The 21,787-nt window shown below is 36.7% G+C and overlaps 1 protein-coding gene across 6 annotated transcripts in view; it reads right to left on the minus strand.

The window, feature by feature from the left end:
• Nucleotides 1-21,787, minus strand: part of Sik2 (salt inducible kinase 2) — a 119,941-nt gene that overhangs the window by 26,610 nt on the left and 71,544 nt on the right. For all 6 annotated transcript variants that reach the window (XM_048796042.1, XM_048796043.1, XM_048796041.1 and 3 more), the window contains 5 exons: nt 19,157-19,318; nt 4,337-4,461; nt 3,787-3,910; nt 2,256-2,476; nt 528-680 (listed from right to left, as the gene is read on the minus strand). In XM_048796042.1, the coding sequence (XP_048651999.1) occupies nt 528-680; nt 2,256-2,476; nt 3,787-3,910; nt 4,337-4,461; nt 19,157-19,318 (785 nt within the window). The remainder of the gene's footprint in view (nt 1-527; nt 681-2,255; nt 2,477-3,786; nt 3,911-4,336; nt 4,462-19,156; nt 19,319-21,787) is intronic.

Raw genomic sequence — 21,787 nt, forward strand, 5'->3', positions numbered from 1 at the left:
TTAACTGCCACCTATCTCATGATTTCGTTCCCATTCAGATGTGACTCTCTCATCCTTGTCCTCAGTTCTTTAACAGCACTAATCTTTCCCTTCTTTGAATTATGATTATTTGTAGTCTATTCTTATTTTGCTTCCACAGTGTAATGACTCTGAGGGCAAGGAGTGTACTCTACACATCCTAACTCCTAGAGTACCTAAGAATAGAGGTCACACATGGTAAATCCACAATAAAAATGTGTACATGAAACTGAATGTATAGGTTAGTTACACTAATTCTCAACAGAAGCAAGGGATTAAAACACAAAACATCTCTTTATGAAAAAAACTGTTTGAAATAAAGTTAATCCTTACAAACAGAAAGGTGCGCCAAAACATTTGAGAATTCAGTGAATGATTGAGGGAGAAACTTTCTAGAAAAACAGAGTGTAGAAGATGAAATCCTAACCTTTGTACTACAAGATAAAAAATGTGTCAAACATGCGAATAGGCACATGCACAGATAAGACTATTGGCTAATGGGGCGTTACCTTGGCAACTGTTTGTTCAGCAATGGTGCTAGGCCGACGCTGTCGGCCATCTAGTCTCTGCTCCACAGGAAAACTGCTTCTATGTGATTTCAGGCGCTCCACCAACAAGAAATAAATGGCAGCAAAGTGGTTATAGCTCTTGTTCTGCAAAGACTGAAAGAGAAAACAACTGTTGGTTGAAAGTAGAGTACCATAAAAACCAATCCAATGATCTGTACCTTTCTAACGCAAAAGTGGGTGTTCTTAAAAGTAAAATAACAAAGTATGCCTCAGAATGAAATCTAGACCCGAAGGCAGACAATTTCAAGTCTTTAGTATTAGTTAAATAAAGGTTGATGCTTTAAAATTACTTGACTGGACCTTTTACATTATCAAGATCTATTTATTTTTCTGCACTAAGAGAAAATGCCATCACTGTTTTATGTAGGCATTCTCACTGCTGTCACACGGTTCCATCTCATAGCTGTAACTACGGTAGAAGGGCAGTTAGCACCCCGAGCCCAGAAGCTCTAATTGTACTGCTTCAACCCAAGTCCAAATCACTGAAAACCATGAAGTGAATGATTAAAGCCTTTGGGAACTTTCTGGTGATTATTTTGGGCTGGAGAATCACATCTGGATACTAGATGGAGAGACACTGTGTCTCTGTTCTTAGGTAATTTTTTCCTCTTGTTTTTGCAGTCCCACCCTTTTGAAGCCTTGAAAATAAAGTTGCTTCCCAAATTTTCACATCTTTAGCCTGCCAGTTTTCCCAGGATGCTAGTGCAACAGAGAAGCAACTGCTCCTCTGGCTTCTAATTGTACCTGACAGCCTGCATGGGTGCTGGGCAGAGTACCCATAAATGAATGTGGAGCATTCTCAGCAAAACTCACAGGCCAGCAGAACCACGCTCACAGCTGCCATTCTTGATCTACTTCATGGATAAGTACAGAAAAACATCACTAGGTACACAATGAACCAGGCAGGAAAACCAGTTTATTTTACATACAGCTATGACAGGGGAGGAGGCAGTAGTTTGGATCCTTGGTCTTTCACAGCAAACATGGGGGCATTTGATATTCTTTCTTGTTTCGCTTCTTCCTTAAAAGCACTGTTTTTTTTTGTTGTTGTTGTTGTGTTTTCACTATTGTGGAGGTATTAAAAACATGTATATCCTATATTATGCTAACCACTAGAGGACAGGAAAAAAAGCCAAGAGGAATTTTCCAGGTTCACGACCTTTTTAGTTCTATTATCCCTAATATTTCCAAATCAGGACCCCACCTGTTTTTCTGCCTTCTTAGTTTCTCTAGTTCACAATTAAATCCCACTGGCTTTCTTAAACCCAGTGCCTTTCCTTGTTTCCTGCGTGACCTTCAGCCTTGTTCCATATCTGCATATTTACGTTCTACACAAGCTAGTATAGTGCTGATATGAAACTTAATGCTTCGTCTAGAAATAAACTTTCTATCTTGTTCTTTTTAAGCTTCCATCTTCAATTTTCCTGCATCTTCTATAAAACCTCTTGAACTTTTTGGCAGATGAGGCAAAGGAAGGAATTTAGATGTTGAATAAAAGCAAATATAAATAGAGTCTGATGTAACTGTCAGGGAACACTGAACAGTAGGCCTAGGTGCCAGAGATGGATGTGCTAAAAGACCAGGATGACAGGTGTGAGAATGAAATTTCAAGTTACTAACTGCAGAGGAATCCTAACATATATTTAGTCAAATCTCTCGTCACTTTACCTCAACAGTTTTCTGTTGATCTATTCCGAGGCTGTGCATCAATCGCAGGACCTGTTCATTAAACTCCCCAATAGATGGCTCGTTTTCTTGTTCTTGTGGATAGAGAATAGGTCTCTGTACAGGAACTTCTATAAGCATCCACTTATGCTCCTTGATTTGAGCTATGGTTAGTCGTTTGGACGGATCTAGGACCAACATCCTTCGAATAAGGTGCTCACAATCTGTAGAAAACACAATGTTATAGAAGTCGCATAAATCACCTTGCACTTCAGGATTATTTGCTTGACTCCTGTGACTTCGTATAATGGTATTAATCTCTGTGCCCTCCACTGGAAAGTAGACGGTCAAATAAAAAAATGAATGCATGGAAGATACTTATATTTGTCAAGTTCACATGGTGAACTAAGAAAAACAGGAATGTATGGGTCTGAGTCTCTGCTAAATGAGCCTTTCTACTAACGTTGCAACTAAAAATATCTACTCACAGACTTAGTTTTGTATTAAAGAAAAAAACTAAGCCTCACTCCTAGAATGAGAAAATGATAAATTGCTTCTCAATCACACCCAAGGCTGATACACTAAGGCTATGCAGGTAAGACAGAGATCTCCAGTGGGCTGTTGCTTTTCTCATGAGTGCTGCTGAGAAAAAGGTCCACAAAACATTATTTACTTCTGATTACACTAGGAAAACTGCACTGCTGCAACTCTGAGCACTAGCTGATTCTCTGAGCTGATATCATGCTCTTCATCACCCTCACACGAGGGGGTGATGTCATATCACTCACTACACCTCAAGCACCACGGTAAGTGCTTTGTACAGAGTAATTATTCTCATGATACCCTAGGGTAGAAACAATTATTATTTCCATTTTATAGATGAGGAATTGAAGCCAAGAAAGGAATATGACTGCCAAAGCCATACGGCTGTGAGTGGTGGAGTAAGGATTAAAACCAGGTAGAGTCTGGATATAAAGCTCCACAAACCATGCTCTTATCTGCTCAAAAGCATTACTTCTACTATTAGTAGGAACACCAGAGGTAGGATGGAAAAAAAAAAAAAATCACAAAACTAAGGAGTAAATTTAACTACTGCCTATGTAACAACCCAATACAGATAGGCAGGGATTATGGCATTTCAACTTAATTCACTAGAGTTCTGCCAGTTGGCTTTTAATTTAAAATTTTTTAATTTTGCAAAATCCATTTTGTACTTAGAGTAAAATGGTTGTGAGCCTGTATCTATGAAGTGCTTCTATAAGTCTAAAATAAACATGGGACATTTATAGACCCAGAGTGAATGGGAAGACTTGCTGCTCTTAATCTGGGAAACTTCTGTTCTCAGTTATAAGTAGGGAGGCTGGAACTTGTCTCATCTACATGATGGAGTGGGTAGCTTATTTCTATGGCTTTTAAAATGACTAAGTCATTTTATTTGTACCCAAATCTCAGAAAAAGGGAAGCTTTTGCCTAGGCATTTCATTTGGGACAAAAATTCTATAAAGTACACAATTAGTAAGAGACAACTTGTTACCTTCTGACATGAAATATGGAATCCGGAATCTTCCTTCCAAAACTCTCTGCCTCAAAATTGGAAGAGTTGGTCCATCAAAAGGCAGAGCTCCACAGACCAGGACGTACAAAACAACTCCCATGCTCTAGGGAAGAAAACAGTACACTTTCCAGGGAGAACTTTAAACACTCTATCTTCCTCAAAATCCTCAGGGCTCTTAAAATCATATGGACTGAAATATTCCTGTCCAAATTTATTACTTTCTCAGAATTTTGGGGGAAAGAAACTCCAACCCTGACTACTGCAATAAGTATAAAAAATAACAAATGATCTGAATTTCATCATTCTGCTTACTGCTTAACTTTAAATTATTGCTAATATTAGGATGATAACACCTGTCCCTAGAAATTCTTTCCTAGGGATTGATTTCAAGATGCTCTAATTACACTCCAGCAGATGGGGAACGTATGAAATACTGCTTATGTGTCAAGTGCCAGGAGTTTCTACCATGGGCCAAAGTAGCAAGTATTATCATTATAGATGCATTTAACACAGCAAAGCAAAGCAATACCCAAATATCCAGCTGTGGTCCTTCATACTGCTGCCCTTCAAAGACTTCTGGGGCTGCATAAGGGGGGCTGCCACACCATGTTGCCAGCAGTTCACCACTTTTAAAGAAATTTCCAAAACCGAAATCTATTGGAATGGAAATAAATGTTACTTTCATCTATGCTCTCAAACTACACTGCATTTCTCTGCAATAGATTTTATAATATGCTCCATTAACAATGTCACCACTATTCACTCTGTGAGAACTGAGATGACATCTCTCTAGTGAGGAGGCTTCCCTAGCAATTAGCACAATGACCCACAAATTTCAAGTACTCAATAAATATTGATGAATGAATGTATACATGAATTGAGGTTTCTTCTCAAAAAAGTGAATGAGAGACTGGAAAAGGACTTTTTAAAAGCAAGTATTTTTAAGGTTCAAAGAAAATTTGCTGGTGTGGATAACCACCATGAATTTGATAATCACAGAATTTCAATTACTTGCTGATTGATAAAGATTTTTTAATCTCATATGTTCTATAGGAAAAAAACAGATGAGTAAAACATATTTAAGTGACTGTGGCTGCTCTGACAGCCACTACCTGGGGGTAGCAAGATATATATAGATCTATCTATCTATCTATCTATCTATCTATCTATATCCTTTTAAGGCAACAAGTACAGTTTCCTAAGCAATCACTCTCTCAGTGTTCATCCATGCAACCTGTTTTTAACCAGATACCCATATGAATAACTCACTAATACAGATGGCATATGGCCATCCAGGATGGTATTTTTCCATCCTTAGGCCACCTAGCACCATTATCATTTATTTACTCATTTATGGAATATAACGGCATTATACTTCAAAACAGTGAATAGTCTTGCCCTTATACTCCTCCTCATATGGTATCTACAACTTTTATATGCAGAATGCTCTCTGAATATCTCCCGGCAACATGGGAAGCTGAAGCAGAAAAATGCCAAGATCAGGGTCAACCTTGGCAACTTAGTGAGACCTTGTCTCAAAAAATAAATGAATGAATAAATTAATTAATTAATTAAAAAGGACTGGGGATGTAGCTAGTAGTAAAACACCGCTGGATTTAATTCCAGTAACCAAACCAAACCAAACCAAAAGTCAAGTTACAGGGCTGGGATTATAGCTCAGTGGTAAGAGTGCTTGTCCAGCATGTGTGAGGCATTGGGATGATTCTCAGCACCACACATAAATGAATAAATAAAAAATAAAGGTCTATCAACAACTAAAAAAATACAAAAAACAAAAACAGAAACAAACAAACAAACAAACAAACAAAACCAAGCTGCACTCTGGAAACATTGTACTCAAATGTGTACAATATGCACAAAAAGCCCAGTGCAGTGGCGCACACCTGTAATCCCAGCAGCTTGGGAGGCTGAGGCAGGAGGACCTTGAGTTCAAAGCCAGCCTCAGCAACAGTCAGGTGCTAAGCAACTCAGTGAAACCTTGTCTCTAAATAAAATGCAAAAAAGAGTTAGGGATGCGGCTCAGGGGTTGAGTGCCCCTGAGTTCAATCTCTGGTACCCTCATCCTCCAAAAAAAAAGCACAAAAAAATTTAGTGAGCTTTGGCATGAATTCAAGTTTCCTATCTTGCTAAGCCTTTGTACAATCTCATGTTCTAACTGGAAAAATATATTCTAACTTTTTGTAAGCTACATGCCTACTGTTTGATGTTGTCATGTACTATCTTAGGGACTGACTACTCCCAGCTGGTGCACAGCATTGTTATGCGTAGTAAACTTTAAGAAATGCCCCACAAGGGACTGGATCCAGTTTCCATTGCCAGACTGATTAGCTTTGGGATTTTGGTGAGCCTTAGCTTCCCCACTTGTAAAGTTGCAATAATAAAGTACTCAATCAGCAGCTTGTTTCGAGGGTCCATGGTGTTAATGTGAACTCCGGCTCAGTTCACACCTTCAGACCATGCACATTTGTACCTCACGCAAAGTACTCTCTCCCTTGGATGACATAAGAACTGGGAGCAAGCAGCCCTAACAGTAATAACAGTAACAATCCTCATCATCTCAGCTTCACGGGGAAAGCACAACCATGAAGTCAGGGAGAATAAAGTGACTTTCAGTTTTGCCACTTTCTAACTTCCTGTACCCTAGGGAAGTTAACTTCCCCACACCATAGCTTCCCTATTTATAAATGTGGGGATAGATAATTCATCTACCCGTTAGGATGCTGTGAAAATTAAATGAGATTAAGAATGTAAAATGCCTAGAGCATAGATGTGAAATGTGAGCACTCCTTCTGTGAAACCATTATTGCCAACTATTGTCTTTTAGAGAAAAAGTCCCAAGGAAATATACAGGAAGGGTAGAAAAAGTGTAGTAATAGTTTTTAGGTTCAGAAGAGAAAAGGGAGTGCATCTGTGAAAAGAATGTTTGACACAGTCTAAACCTGGTGGAATCACATTGTGGATCAGGAGGCAAAGGGAAGCCAATGAGAACTCTTCACAGTGTATCCTCAGTTCAGTTCTGTGTTCCAATTTCCAAAATGGCTGTCAGAGAGTTTACCTTCTCTATGCAACTTAGGACTAACCACTCCTATTCACCTTGGAACCCACATGTACACACAGAGATACATGTTTCTTATTTTCTGGAAAACCACCGTCTCAAATGAGTCAAGGACTAGATGTTCAAGAATCTGGTTTAAGGAAGAAAAGGTTAATTTCAGTTACACTGAAAAGCATAAGAAATTCTGGGGTGTGTATGTGTGGAGATCCTGAAATAGGAACTAAAATGGTTGTACTTTAAACCATAATCACAGGCTGAGTTTTAGAATGTGTAAGTTGAAGATACCCTCCAAATAGCATTGTGAAATTTCAATCTCAAAGAGTCCTTATAGAGCCACTTCATTCTGATCTTCCCCACATCCTGGTGAAATTCACAAAAGTCTGATGGGGGTGGGGGCAGGCCTGTCAGGAAGGTGGTTTGGTCAATGTGGTCTTTGGCTCTCTCCTTGGCGCAATTCATAGCAGGAGAGGGAGAGCTAGGAAAGCATCACCATGCCTGTAGTAGTTCAGTTGCAGTACTGGTTTTGTAGACTTAGGACCAACAAAGCAGTTCATTCACAGGAAGAGAAGTACTAAGCATTGTGTACTATTTTCTGTAGTAACTTTCAACAGGAACTTGAGATTGCGGGAATATTAAAAGAAACACCAAAATGTAACCAGGCTCACTAAGCACTACAATATCGTATATGTAGAGGTCTTCTACAACCTTGTCAGGGCATTTCAAATATATTTATAATCACCTGATGAATGGATTAAGTAAGACTCTGCAGTCAGGCAAATTTGGGACCAAACCCTGGGTTTTCTACTTAGGCATGTATCTTGGGCAAATTACTTAACTTCTCAGAGCCTTGATTTTCTCATTTATAAAATGGTAACACTATTACTATCAAGAAAGTTGTAATAATATAAGTAGAAAACAAATATAAAGCTATTGAAACACAGAAGGTACTCAGAAAATGGCAGCAGTTTTTGATATTACCATTATTGTCATTATTATTTCACTTATAAACCAGATTAGAGGGAAGTAGAGTGTGGAGGAAAAAGACAGTCTGAACTCCCAGATGTCCCAGCCCCAAATCATACTGTCTGCAGACAAGAGTAATCCAATAAAGATTTGCTACATGATTATTTTGTCCATCTTTCTCTCTTTTTAAAAAAACATTTTAAAGACGTTGATAGACCTTTATTTCATTCATTTATTTTTATGTGGTGCTGAGAATTGAACCCAGTGCCTCACACATGCCAGGCAAGTACTCTACCAGTGAGCCCCAACCCCAGTTCCCATCTCTCTCTATTTATTTGGCAGTTCTGGGGAAGTCAAACCCAGCATCTCATGCATGCTAGGCAAATGCTTTACCATTGAGCCACAACCCCAGTGCAAGTCCTTATCTCCTTTAAAAGTGCTTCACTATGTTGTACTAGGTGCTGGTCTAAGTTCTTTGAAGATGTCTTCTTAGTAACCCTATGAAGAAACCTTATTTTAGAAGAAAGTTATACTGCTAGCTATTATGCTGTACAGCTTGAATAAAAACCAAGTATGACTAAAGAGTTCTCACTGTTAAGTGCCACCTTTTCTTCTTTCCCTGGCACAGTGATATGTAGCTATTTTTGAGAAAGTTACTAATTGTCAGCCTTAAGAAGTGGTAATGGGAAGGCACTTAAAAGACTTTTTATTTCTTCACAGGAATCTGGATGATTTTCTTCATTCACGGTCTGTGGCTTTCTATCTAAAGCATATAGTGAAACAAGAGTCGAGTAAATGGGATGGAATATGAAAATTCAGGTGTTTCTTTTCTTTTAAACTTTTTTAGTTGTAGATGGACACATACCTTTATTTTATTTATTTATTTTTAATGTGGTGCAGAGGATCGAACCCAGTACCTCACACATGCTAGACAAGTGCTCTACCACTGAGTTATAACCCCAGCCCCTCAGTGTTTGTTATTGCTATTTATTTAAATGGAATGGACTATACACAGTTGTCCCTCTTTATTTGTGGGAGATTAGTTTCAGGGCCCCTCATGAACACAGAATCCACAGATGCTCAAATCCCTTATTTAAAATAGTGTAGTATGTGTATACAACTTACATATATCTAGATTACTTATTACTTATCTCTTAGATTACTTATATTATATAATACAATGTAAACGCTATGTAAATAGTTGTTATATTGTATTGATTAGGGTATAGTGACAAGAAAAAAATCTATACAGGTTCAATACAGAAGCAATTACTGCAGGCCTATCTACCGAGTACCTTTGGAAAACAAACATACAATTTTCCCCCTGAGTATTTTCCATCAGTGGTTTCCTGAATTCCAGCAGGTGGAGCCTAAAGATACGGAGGGCAGACTGTCTTGATATTTCATCATATTAAGCAAATCCATTCATTTCTTCATTAAATATTTGAAGGCCATTGATATGTTAGCCACTATAGAAATGCCTAAGAATCACACAACAACAAAGAAAAAAGACCCCACAAAGTCACCCAATTTTGGAAAGTATTATGAATATACTGAAGTGTCTCTTGGTCTAAGACAGACTCAGGTGTTCTTGGCTTTGCTGGGAAGGAAACAACCTTTCTTGTTTAATTCTCTGATCTGCAAGTCAATGCCTATACCTATGGCTACCATGTTCCTCAGACATTTTACTTGCTCTTTCTGTCATAAAACATATGTCATGCAATTTTGGACCCACTTTGTATTTCTTTAACTTTTTATTTTGAAATACTTCAAAATTTTCAGAAGAATTTCAATGAGTAGAATTTCCTATGCCCTTCACCCAGCTTCCCCTAACACTTACATTTTACATAACTCTAGTAGTACAGTGATCAAAACTAAGAAAGTAACATTGATTTTACTATAGGCTTTATTTTGATTTCATCATTTTTTTTCATTGATGTCCCTTTTCAGTTCCACAATGCACTTAGTGTCATGCCTCTTGAGTTTTCTTCAATTTTAACAGTTCCTTAGTCTTTCCTTGTTTTTCATGATGAAGAGTATTAGTTATCTTTTGTAGACTATCCTCACATGGGGTTTGTCTGATGCCTTCTCATGATTAGATCAAGGCTATAGTCCTCCAGGAAGAACATCACAGAGGTGATGTGCTTGTCTCAGTGCATACATAAGGGGACAGTGGTATTATGTCTAATTACTGGTGTGTTTTGAGCTTGACCACTTAATTAAGGCAGTGTCTGCTCAGTTTCCGCATTGTAATGTTACTATCTTTCCCTTTGTAATGAATATATATTTTTAAAAGATACATTGAGATTATGAATAATCTTTTTCCCTTTGAATGTTCATCCACTAGTGTTAACATTTGCTGGTAGATCTTGGTTGCATCAACAATCAGCTGCCACTCTAATGATTAGCTTTAATTTCCCTTATTCCTATTTATTTAAAAAATTTTACTTTCAATTGACAAATAATAGATATATACATTATGTTTATGGGATAAAATGTGATGTTCTGATACACATTTACATTGTGGAATGATTCAATCATGCTCATTTAACAAATCTATCACCTCATTAATAACAATTCCTAAGGAAGAGTTATCCTTTCCCCGCTTTGTTTATTTATTCATTTATTATCCTGCTATATTATATACTGCATCAAATACTTTATTTTGAGTTATCACTCAATACCATTGTTATTATTTTGATGCTCAAATAGTTCCAGGTTTGGCTATTAGGAGCTGATTCATGTTGAATCCTGTATCTTTGAATTGCTCCCATTTTTAAAAATTTTGCACTTCCTTAATGGCACCAGAAGATCTTCCAAGTTCATCTTTTATTTTCCCTGCCTTGAAGCAAACACTTTTCTAAGGAACCATGTTTTTTTTTTTTAACTGAAAATGGTATTTAGAAACTAAGACCAGGCCCTAGATCTGCTCTTGATGTGCCCAAGAATTGACAGCTGCAAATGACTTAGCCAGTATTCAAATACAGGTCAGATGTTCTTTTTTACTATATCACAGATGTTCTAAGGATATCACTAATCCAAAGCTTAATCCAATTTAATATTAGAGGTGAAGCTGTCATAGCTCAGGAAAAATCCTTTACATTAAGATGAGAGATGTCCTAATTTATCACAGGGATATAATTACTATAAAGCTATGCTAACAGTATCCTTACCAAGTGAATGGGAATAATGAGGATGTTTATAGACTAAATATCAGAAATATATATCTACATTCATTTTAGCAATCTACATTAATTGGAGGAGTACATGATGTGCTAAATACACACATCTTATCCTTATTGTGTCAAGATGATACATGTTCCGTCCCATGATACCAAGTCATGTACCTCAAGGTTTTACTCTCACAGTGGTTTTGAGATTTGATATTTCCATATTCTCATCTGATTTCTGTGTTGCCTGAATGTTCATAGGAGATAGGATCTGGCTACAGTCTTTAGCCACAGAGCAGTTACTGGCTCTCTTGGAAATCAACTAGTCCCAAGGCTGAGTCCTGTAACTATCTCTAATCTGACTAACCAGTAATAGGCCATGGATATACTTGACCACGTACTAGAACTCCTATTACTGTTTTCTGTTCTATATTTTCAAAGTTGACTGAACTTTATCTTCCTGATAATAAAAACCATTATTACATAAATTATCAGTGCCCAAACAGCATTAGCAGAGAGCCAATGGTTTAGGAATAACAGTCTTGCACGGAGTAAATAAGCTGATCCTGGTGATAACTGTCTAACAGGAAACAAGCATAGGAGAGAATTCTGCTTGTTGGAAGGAAATAATAAAATAGATCCAACATTTAAAAAGCACCAGGGGGATTGCTAAAATGCAGATTCTGATTTGTAGGCCTGGAGTGGGCTGAGATTCTGTAAGTTTAATAAGCTTCAAAGTGATGCTCATGTTGTTGGTCCCCAGAGCACTATGAGAAACCAGAGAACAGAATAAGAGAAGTCGTGAACAAGATACAAAAAATTTGTAACAGTTTTATCAGTGTTTACTGTTGCAAAATGATTATAATTACTAAATACTTTTAGGATTTTTATTTAGTTAGAGAGAAGTTGTTAGATAAACTTAAGTCATTTTTTAAAAAAAGAGGTTAAAAACAAAAGATTGAAAAACCTGTCTTCAACCTAAGAAAAAACAAGTAACTTCTAGGAATCAATACAACCAAGGTAATTTTTAATCTCTAGAAGCATGTTATAATGTCTAATTTATAATTTAAAAAGTCCTCCTACAGAGCAGCAGATGGCTTTGGGGTTAAATTTATCCTTGTTTCTCAAATTACCAGTAAATTTAGTAATCCAGCTTTGATGAAGAGTTACACATTGTTTGTAATTATTATAATAGAGTGAGAAAGACAATTACGAGGCAATGAAAGCTGACAAATGAAAGGTAGGGGAACAACTGGGACAAAGCTCACCCACTGCACAAACTGAATACCTAGCAGCCAACACTGATGTCAGTGAGGAGACTTTGTTGTCTACTAGTAAGAAAAGGCCATTTACACAGTTCACTTCCAAACATCAGTCACTCTCCCTGACAGAAAAGCAAAGGAATACTCATTACAGTTGAGATGCTATGTGACCTTAAGACTGGTATGCCATTTATTTTTCCTATCAGGGAGGTTCAGTGAGCTAAGAAGAAAATAAGTGATCTTCCTTAGCTTTAATGGAATAAGGGTGGGATGGGGGAAACCAGACTAGCCAAGACCTTTGAGCTCTCCTCCATGTTCCAGATTTAATATGCTGCTCCTACTAAGCAGGACTGAAGGACATAAGTCTCATTGTGCTTGCTCATGCAAGAAGGCTCTTATACTTTTCACATAGCAAAAGGATAACAAATGGAAGACTTCTAATAAATGTTTTCCCAATCCTGTCTTCATCACCCTCCACCCATTTGTAGTTCTAAATTGTATACACGGAAATCTTAGATCATCTAATAGTAGAAAATTTATTAGAAGTAAAGGCAGAGATGATGGGCTACTACATCAAACCAGAAAGAAAGCATCCTTTTTGAGCTAAAGACAAATGTCTTGTGATGCACAAGCCACATTAATTAGCCCAATTAGTTAGGAGTATAATTAGCACATGCCTGTAATCCCAGCAACATGGGAGGCTAAGGCACGAGGAATATAAAATTTGAGGCCAGTCTTAGCAACTCAGAGAGAGACCCTCAGCAACTTAGTGAGACTTGTTTCAAAAATTGGCTAATATACATTACCAAATACATTTAAGATTTCTCTCAAAGGAAAAAAATTAATCTGCACCAAGTAGAGAAAACTTTGAATATAGATGACAAATTTCTACGCCTTTAAAATTTGTATTAAGGCTTTAGGACTGGTTAATTTTATGTATGTATGTATGCATGTATGTATGTATGTATGTACATACGTACGTATGTACTGGGGTTGAATCCAGAGGTGTTTTACCACTGAGTCACATGCCAGCTGTCTTTACTTTTAGAGACAAGGTCTCATTAAGTTGCTTAGGGCCTTGCTAAGGCCGGCCTCAAACTTTTGATCTTCCTTCTTTGGCCTCCAGAGTTATTGGGATTACAGGTATGTGCTACTATGCCTGATTAAGGCTGGTTAATTAAAAGGGGGAAAAAAATGTGAAGGGGGCTTTATGGCTATCAAAATATAAGGCTTTATTTTCACATGAAATCAATTATTTATTAAATACAAATAATAGCCATCTTTTATTGAGTATTTACATGGTGCCAGGAGCTTTAATTAACAATTTACTTAACAAATACTTAAGCAGCACTCTGTACCAGGCACTATTCTAAAAGTATACTCTACAAATATTCAGGTAATAACCACTATGAGATATGAACTCGTCTCATTCCCTTTACAGACAAGGAAACAGAGTAGAGAGAGGTTCAGAAATGCGTCCAAGGTCATTAAGCTAGTAAGTGGCAGTGCCAGGATTCAAACCAAGGTAGCCTGGTTCTACAGCTCATACTCTTACCTAACGCCATGTAGGCCTCCTGGTCTCTAACAATCACTCATCTCTACAGTATCCCGAAAAACAAATTAATCTCTATGTAGCAGATAGAGAAAACCTGAGAGATTAAATAATCAGTCCAAGGTCATACCTATAAGTGGCATGGCCAGAATTTGCACAAGTATTGTGTGTTATCGAACTCAGTACTCTACATGAAACCTTGTTTGAATTGTGATTATTTTCTGAAAACTTCCTCCAAGTATTCATACATTTTATCCATATCTAAGTATTTATTTATAATAAAAATCTCAGATTAGGAAAGTTTGAGAATAAAACTGCATGTTCTTTAAAACCTTAATAGCCATAAGCTAGAACAGCCAAGAGGAAACACTGTAATTACTAAAACCACTGAAAGTCAATATAGCTTTGCATTCAGCCTCTGACTCTGAATATCTTAATGCTCATGTTTTACTAGAGCTTCATAAGGAAATGAGCACACACAGGTGTGAGTGAATCTATAGATCCTTAGTTCTGAAGTCCTTACTCATTGTAGGGAGCATAAACTAGAAGCTGATCTCATGTTTTTATGTATTAAAGTTAACCATCCCTGGTACTTCTATTCCATTTTCTGCCTTATAAACACAGATACATATTTTAATTTAAACCTGGTTCTGGTTTGTGCTTCTTTTTAATTTCAACATACTAGGCGGCTAATGTTGTATTTTACTTTAGGTTCCTGCAATTTCTTTCCATGTACCAGGCACTATTCTACCTTTCCTGTTAGATTTCTCTAAAAGCCAAAGCCAGGTGGGATAGAACATGTCAGTAATCCCAGCAACTGGGAAGGCTGAGGTAGGAGGATTGTAAATTCAAGACCAGTCTCAGCAATTTAGTGAGACCTTGTCTCAGAATTAAAAAAATAAAAAGGACTGGGGGCTGAAGATGTAGCTTAGTGGTAGAGTATTTGCCTAGCATGTGCAAAGCCCGGGGTTCAATCCCCAGCATTGAAAAAAATTGTCTAATTTCCACTTTAAAAAAAAAAAAAAGATTTCTTTAAAGGTCAAGAATTCTCAGAGATCAGAAGATAATGTTCTTAAAAGTAAGGAGGATCAACAAATTGTCTTAATATCTATGGATAAAAATAAATATCATAGGGAAATTCTTTAAAACACCCAACCACACCTACACTTTTAATGACTGAGGTGTGCAGTCCTTCCTGGTCTGGCCCTGCCTCCTGTCCAGGCTCTTTCCCTTTCATTGTTACTGACACTTCTTACATTCCACTAGCTCACGTCTGTCTGTAGTTTCCCTAAACACTCTGGAGTTTTTGCTGGCCTGTCTTTGCACAAGCTGATCCAGATGCTTTAACAGCCACCTTGATGCTGACTCCTACACCTTTCCTTCTCCATCTCCATCTGCCCTACCCCCACCCACCACAAATACCTTCTTGCTAATCAAATCTTAGCTTATAATTTCCTTGACTTATCCACTCCTCTTTCTCCTAGTCTCATGGCCTTAAAAACAGTGATCCTTTTGTATTATATTTACTTAGAAGTCTGGTGCTTTAAATTAACTTGGAGTAAGAGAGGGGTTAAAAGTTTTTTGTTATTGTTGCTATTGTTTCTGTCATAACATGTATGCATCTCCAGGATTTAGCCCAGAGCATAGTTGAAGCTTAATAAACATTACTAAAATTTGGGGTTAAGGGTAGTGAGGATGACAGAGAAAAAAGTGCAAGCAAGAATATATTTGTAGGGGCTGGGGTTGTGGCTCAGTGGTAGAGTGCTTGCCTAGCATGTGTGAGGCCCTGGGTTCATTCCTCAGCACTGCTTATATATAAATAAAATAAAGGTCCACTGACAACTAAAAAAATATTTAAAAAAAAAACAAAGAATATATTTGAGTGTTTAGACATACTGTGTTCATCTTTTCACTTGTGAGGAATAGAAGCCAACATATAGATATAGAATGATAAACCCCAAATTCAGTTTGTATTACTTGAGGAAGAACTGACACATGCTAGGAAACTATAATATTGTGGCCACAGGGACCTAGTTTTGATTTGTAAGCCTGCTGCTTATTATCTGTGTCAACTTAGCAAGTTATTTATTTTCATTTCAGCTTTCTCTCCTAAAAACTGGCAACAGCTACAAGTATTTAGCAAAGTACCTGAAAATTATGCTTCAACTAGCATTTTATGATAGTTGAAACATATTTATTTATTTATTTTGCTTCATGCATGCTAGGCAAGCAAAGTGCTTATGACTATCACTGAGCTACATTCCCAGCCCTGTCACACTATCTTAACCAAAGGGAACAACTTTGGGTATCTGACATTTTATTTGTCTTCTATATAATCAGAGTGTAGATATTAAAGAACAAAAATAAAAGCAGTAAAACCCAACAAAACCAAACCCTAAACATCAGATAATAACATCAGACACACTATGTTGATCCACTTATGTTTCAGGTAGGATTATAGTAATAGGCAGAACTTGGTTACAATCTTAAATCAATTTTCTGTATTTTATGTTTACAGGTTTCTCTAGTCCTACTTTGATATTTTCTTTTGAGATGTCAGTGACAGAACACTTTGTAATTCCTATGGCATATGACTTTCACATTTAACCTTTCCCTGTTTAACAAGACTCCTAGAACTCCTCAGAGCTATTGTTTTGATAATAAGGAAATACTAAGGCAAAGTAAGGATTCTTTCTTCCTTCTTATAGAGCTAGGACTTTTTTAAAAAAGACAATTTTAGGGCAATCCATGCTTTAAAGATGTAAACAAAAAATTCCAGTGAAATATACTACTGAAGATTGGAAAAATGAATGAAATAAATAAGACCAAATGGAAAGGCCAAAATATGATGGGGGAAAAACAAACAGAAGAAATAAGTGTAGACATTAAAAAACTATAGAGCCAGGCATGGTGGCACATGCAAGTAATCCCAGCAAATTGGGAAGCTGAAGCAGGAAGTTCATAAGTTTCAGGTCAGCCTCAGCAATTTAGTGAGGCACTAAGTGACTTAGTAAGACCCTGTTACAGAAGAATAAAAAAAAAAAAGGAGGGGCGGGGTGGCTAGGGATGTAGATCAGTGGTAAAGCACTCCTGATTTAACCTCATTAATCTTCCCTCAAAACGAAACCAAAATGATAGAAGCAATCTATTACTGTGTATTGTATTTTCACAACAACAACAAAATGACAATTCAACCCAAATCTTTATGTGTGTGTGTGTGTGTGTGTGTGTGTGTGTGTATATATATATATATAAAAATATGACAAATCAACAAAAATACTTGTCTTATTCAGATAATCCTATTAGGGAAAAGGAAAAAAAAAACAGAATACAGAATGGAAAACCCATTACATATCCCGTAACATATATAACATTGGCATTTAAAACAAAATGAGGGATAATTATATTTTCCAAATTGTCCAACATAAAAACTATTGGAAAAGGGTACAGAAATAAGTCAGTTTGATGTACAAATTAAAGGCGTTGAGCTTATCTTTGATACCACAATGCAGCAATCCAGGGTAGTTGTCTTGTCCTTACACTTACTAAGTCCAGTTGAGTATCCAACCTCGCTAGTGAATTAATAATTGCTTGGTCAGCTCCTCTCACCTGATCTCCTTACTCCCCTATAACCATTTAGAACAAAACATCATCATTTGTAACTATGCTAAGCATTTAAACCATGCCCCTATTTTCTTCAATCCTAGCTAAAATAATCCTCCCTTTCTCCTATGCCTTCAGCCTCTACTGTTGCTGCTTTATTCAGATGTGCATGCTCTTTGTTGGACTAGTGCACTGGATTTTTCATAAATCTTCTGTTTGCAGTCCTACCCAAAGCTTCTATCCATCTAACTCTGCTGCCACGAACAGAACTGCTAATGTGAAAAGCTAATTGTGATATCCCAAAACTACTTTACTTACATCTGTGCTTGCGAATTTTCAATAGATTAGATTCCTATGACTTACATAATAAATACTAAAAATTTTTTACATGGTATTAAGACTCTCATATTCTGGTCTATACCTAGCTCCTCTTCCTCTATCACTCTCCCGAGCCCATAGATTTTACATTTAAACAGTACTGGGCTAAAGTTCCCACTGTTCTAATCTCCATCTACCTGCCTGCAACATCCTGCTTCTGTTTAAATTTCTGGAAAGCTTTTAACTCATCTTTCAAGCTACGTTCAAATATTTCCTCCTTTGTGAAGCTTCCCTTGACTCCTAAGGTAGACTGATGTTCCCACTGTAGTTTGTACATATTCCCCTGACATACTTTGTGTGTGTGTGTGTGATGCTGGAGGATTGAATTCAGAGCCTCATGCTACTTAAGTACTCTATCAATGAGCTATATCCCCATTTCTGTATATACTGTTTTTTTTTTTTTTAATGTACTAGAATTCAATCCAGTGGAGCTTTACCATCCAGTGGTAGAATTACATCCCCAGTCCTTTTTATTTTGATATAGGGTCTCATTAAGTTGCAGAGACTGGCCTCAAACTTTCAATCCTCCTATCTCAGCCTCCTTCTTCATTTGTACATACCTTTTTGGTGGCAATATAGCACTGAATTTTTTTTTTCAGTTTTATTAAGGTATAATTAAGAAATAAAAATTATATATACTCAAGATGTACAATGTGATGTTTTGATACATGTATTGACTGAGATGATTTCCACATATCATATTATATTTAGCATAGTACAGTAACTGATACATAAAATATTTACTGAGTAAATTAAAGTTTGATTATGTGAATAAAGAAACTTAGAATACAAAATATAAAAACTTTTACAATTGTAAAAAGCACAAAGAAAAATAAGCAAAATAATCTATCATTAGTCTCCTTGTTATTAATCAAAACTCTTATTTGATCAGAATAAGGCAAGGGCTTTTGTATTTTAAATGGTTCTTATTCTACTTCCATCACTTCTGTTATCTTTTCTGTCTATAACCTCACTGTGGTCATCAGCTATAATGAGGAAAGCAGAATAGAGAGCACCAGCAACTTGCACTCTTCTCTGGTCCTATCCATCCCTCCAATCACTGTTACACTTAAGACAAATGTCCTCCTCCAACAGAGCCCCGCAAGGCACCTCAATGAAGATGAGACCCCCAGGTATAGCCCAGCCAATATGTATATTAATAATAAACTTATTTCCTTTGCTTGTAATTACATACAGGGCTAAGGTAATGAATAAAGTACCCTTTGAGAAAGCTTGACGCCATCAGGTAGAAATGCTCCTGAAGCTGTGCCTGCAGGGCTGTTTCAGCGCACCATGCATGATGGCTCACATCTGATCATTTCATAGCCAGCTGGGTCCCAGTTACCTGCTATTTTGATATTCATGTTGTTATCCAGCAGGAGATTTTCAGCCTTGAGGTCACGGTGCACAATCTTCCGACCATGACAATAATCAACAGCAGACAGAATTTGCCAGAATTTTCGCCTGGCTTCAGACTCATTTAACCGGCCATGATTAGCAAGATAGTCTGTAAAAGAAGAAAGAATTTAGAATTATTTGCTCAAATAAAATAGCCCAAGCATTAGCATTCAGAAATATTTTTTTTTGCCTCTCTCCCCTCAAAAGTTTTTTTTTTTTTTAGTGAATAATGAGTGTTCAAATAACATGCTGTTTTTCAAGATTCTTGCCTGTGGAGAAGTTAATTCTAATCATATTTAAATGGAGTCCAGATAAATGGTAAGAGTCCAAAATCAGATAACAGCAAGTATCACAATAATCACAGAACAATTCAAAATTATTTTTATGGCTAGGCATTTCCTTTTTGTTGAAAAATATATTAGCTATTTCTCTTAACCACATTTAAAAAATAAAAATTATGTAAGACAGAGAACATGAATGAATTCTCTGGCATCTCATCAGAAAAGGGACATCTTTCCTTAAATACTATTTTCATACAATTATTATATAAATCTCCTCTACCATGAAATATGGTGGAATTTTCAAGCAACTTAAATAATTGCCAAACTTTCAATCCATAGGGATAATTCTGACCTACTCAAGAACATGCATACTTGTTTTCCAAACTGAACACTGTTCTGATAGCCATGACAAATGACTGGAAGGCATGAGTATAAGAAAAACATGTTTTATAAGACAAGTTAGCTATCTTTGTGCAATGTTACAATCTTCTTAAAAGCAGTTTACCTTAAAATTAATTCTATATATACTATGTACATAATTTCTGATAGAACTAAACATTACAATTTATTGAACTTTTATCTGAAGATCTAAAAAAACCCCTGAAATTATCTTCAGGGGGAGTGTTAAAGTTCGATATGAGGTATTCTCCAAAAAGCTAACGTGTGAGACAAGGAAAGAAAGTTATCGAGATGAAATGATTGGGTTATAAAAGGTTTGACTAATCAGTATATTAATTGCTTGATGGCGATTAACTATAGGCAGGTAGGGTGAGGATGGAAGAGGTGGGTCCTTGGGGCTGTGCCTTTGGGGTTTACATTTTGTCATGGTGAGGAGAGCTCTCTCTCTCTCAGCTTCCTGATGCTCATGTCCAGAGCCACCTTCCTCTACCACATTCTTCTGCCAGGTTGTCTTGCCTCACCTGGAGCCCTCAAGAATGGAACCAGCTATCTATGAAACCATGAGCCCCCAAATAAACTTTCCCTCCTCTAAAATTTTCTTGTCAAGTCTTTTGGTCAGCACTGAGAAAGCTAACTAAAATAGGGAGAGAGATCAATATAAATTCTAAGAGACTTTTATTTAAGATATATTTCCTAACAGAGAATTTTGTCGGTGAGTCAGTATTCAGTTACCTTAACACATTTTCTGCTTTAGTGTATATGATTTACTGGTTTTTAAATTCCATGCCTTTGACCCACGTTGTTCTCAATACAAAGTTTACTAACATCTGTATAGTCTCTACAGTTTACAAAATATGTTCATATTGCACCATTTCATTTAACCTTCCTAAAACCTCTACGACAACCACTATTCTAATTTTCACCCTAGATTTAAAAAAAAAAAAAGCTTATGATGGGGGATTAAATAATCTGGCTGAATTTGTACAATTGCTAAAGAGTTTCTTAATCTGGGACCAGAACCTCTGATCAAAATTTTTTTTTATTACCTCAAGTGTCTTTACTAGCTTCTTGCTGAAATTCTAATCATTCCTTTAAAGCCCTGTTAAATTGCTACCTTACCCATAAGTAGTCCCTCATTACTTCACATAGATGTCGTAATCTTTCTTCTCCAAACCCCTTATAACTTATCATACAGTGCATTACACTGTATTATTCACATATTTTTCATAAATATTCCAACATGTACACACATAGCCCTAACTCTAACACACTGGGTTTGAAAAATAAAAGATATCTTTAAGCTTCCTGAGAACAGGAAAAATGCTATTCTCTTCTGGACTCTCTGCAATGATAGGCCTTATACAAAACATGGGTACTTACTACTTAGCTGATTAAGGTCCTATTATAGTTGACATCTGAATTTGTACAATTGCTAAAGAGTTTCTTAATCTGGGACTTTTCTATCAACAGTATTAAAAAAATGTGCAAAACATCATGACAATGACTGTAAGCCATGACTATTCTAAATATTCTATGTATAACAGTCCACATAATATAGATTTTAAATATAAATGGACATTTTGTCTATTCTATATCTGCTAGTACCAGAAACTGAGATGGTTGGCTCAAAACATTTTCCTCTTGCCTTTATAGAACTGCATAGTAGCCATCTATAATTCTAAGAGAGGATCACTTTAGAATACGTAGAATTTTTAGTAAAACCTTTCATACTGGGGCTGGGGATGTGGCTCAAGCGGTAGGGCGCTCGCCTGGCATTCGTGCAGCCCGGGTTCGATCCTCAGCACTACATACAAACAAAGATGTTGTGTCCGCCGAAAACTAAAAAATAAATATTAAAATTCTCTCTCTCTCTCTAAAAACAACAACAACAACAACAA

This window comes from Marmota marmota, unplaced genomic scaffold (assembly GCF_001458135.2).
Source record: "Marmota marmota marmota unplaced genomic scaffold, marMar, whole genome shotgun sequence".
NCBI lineage: Eukaryota > Metazoa > Chordata > Mammalia > Rodentia > Sciuridae > Marmota > Marmota marmota.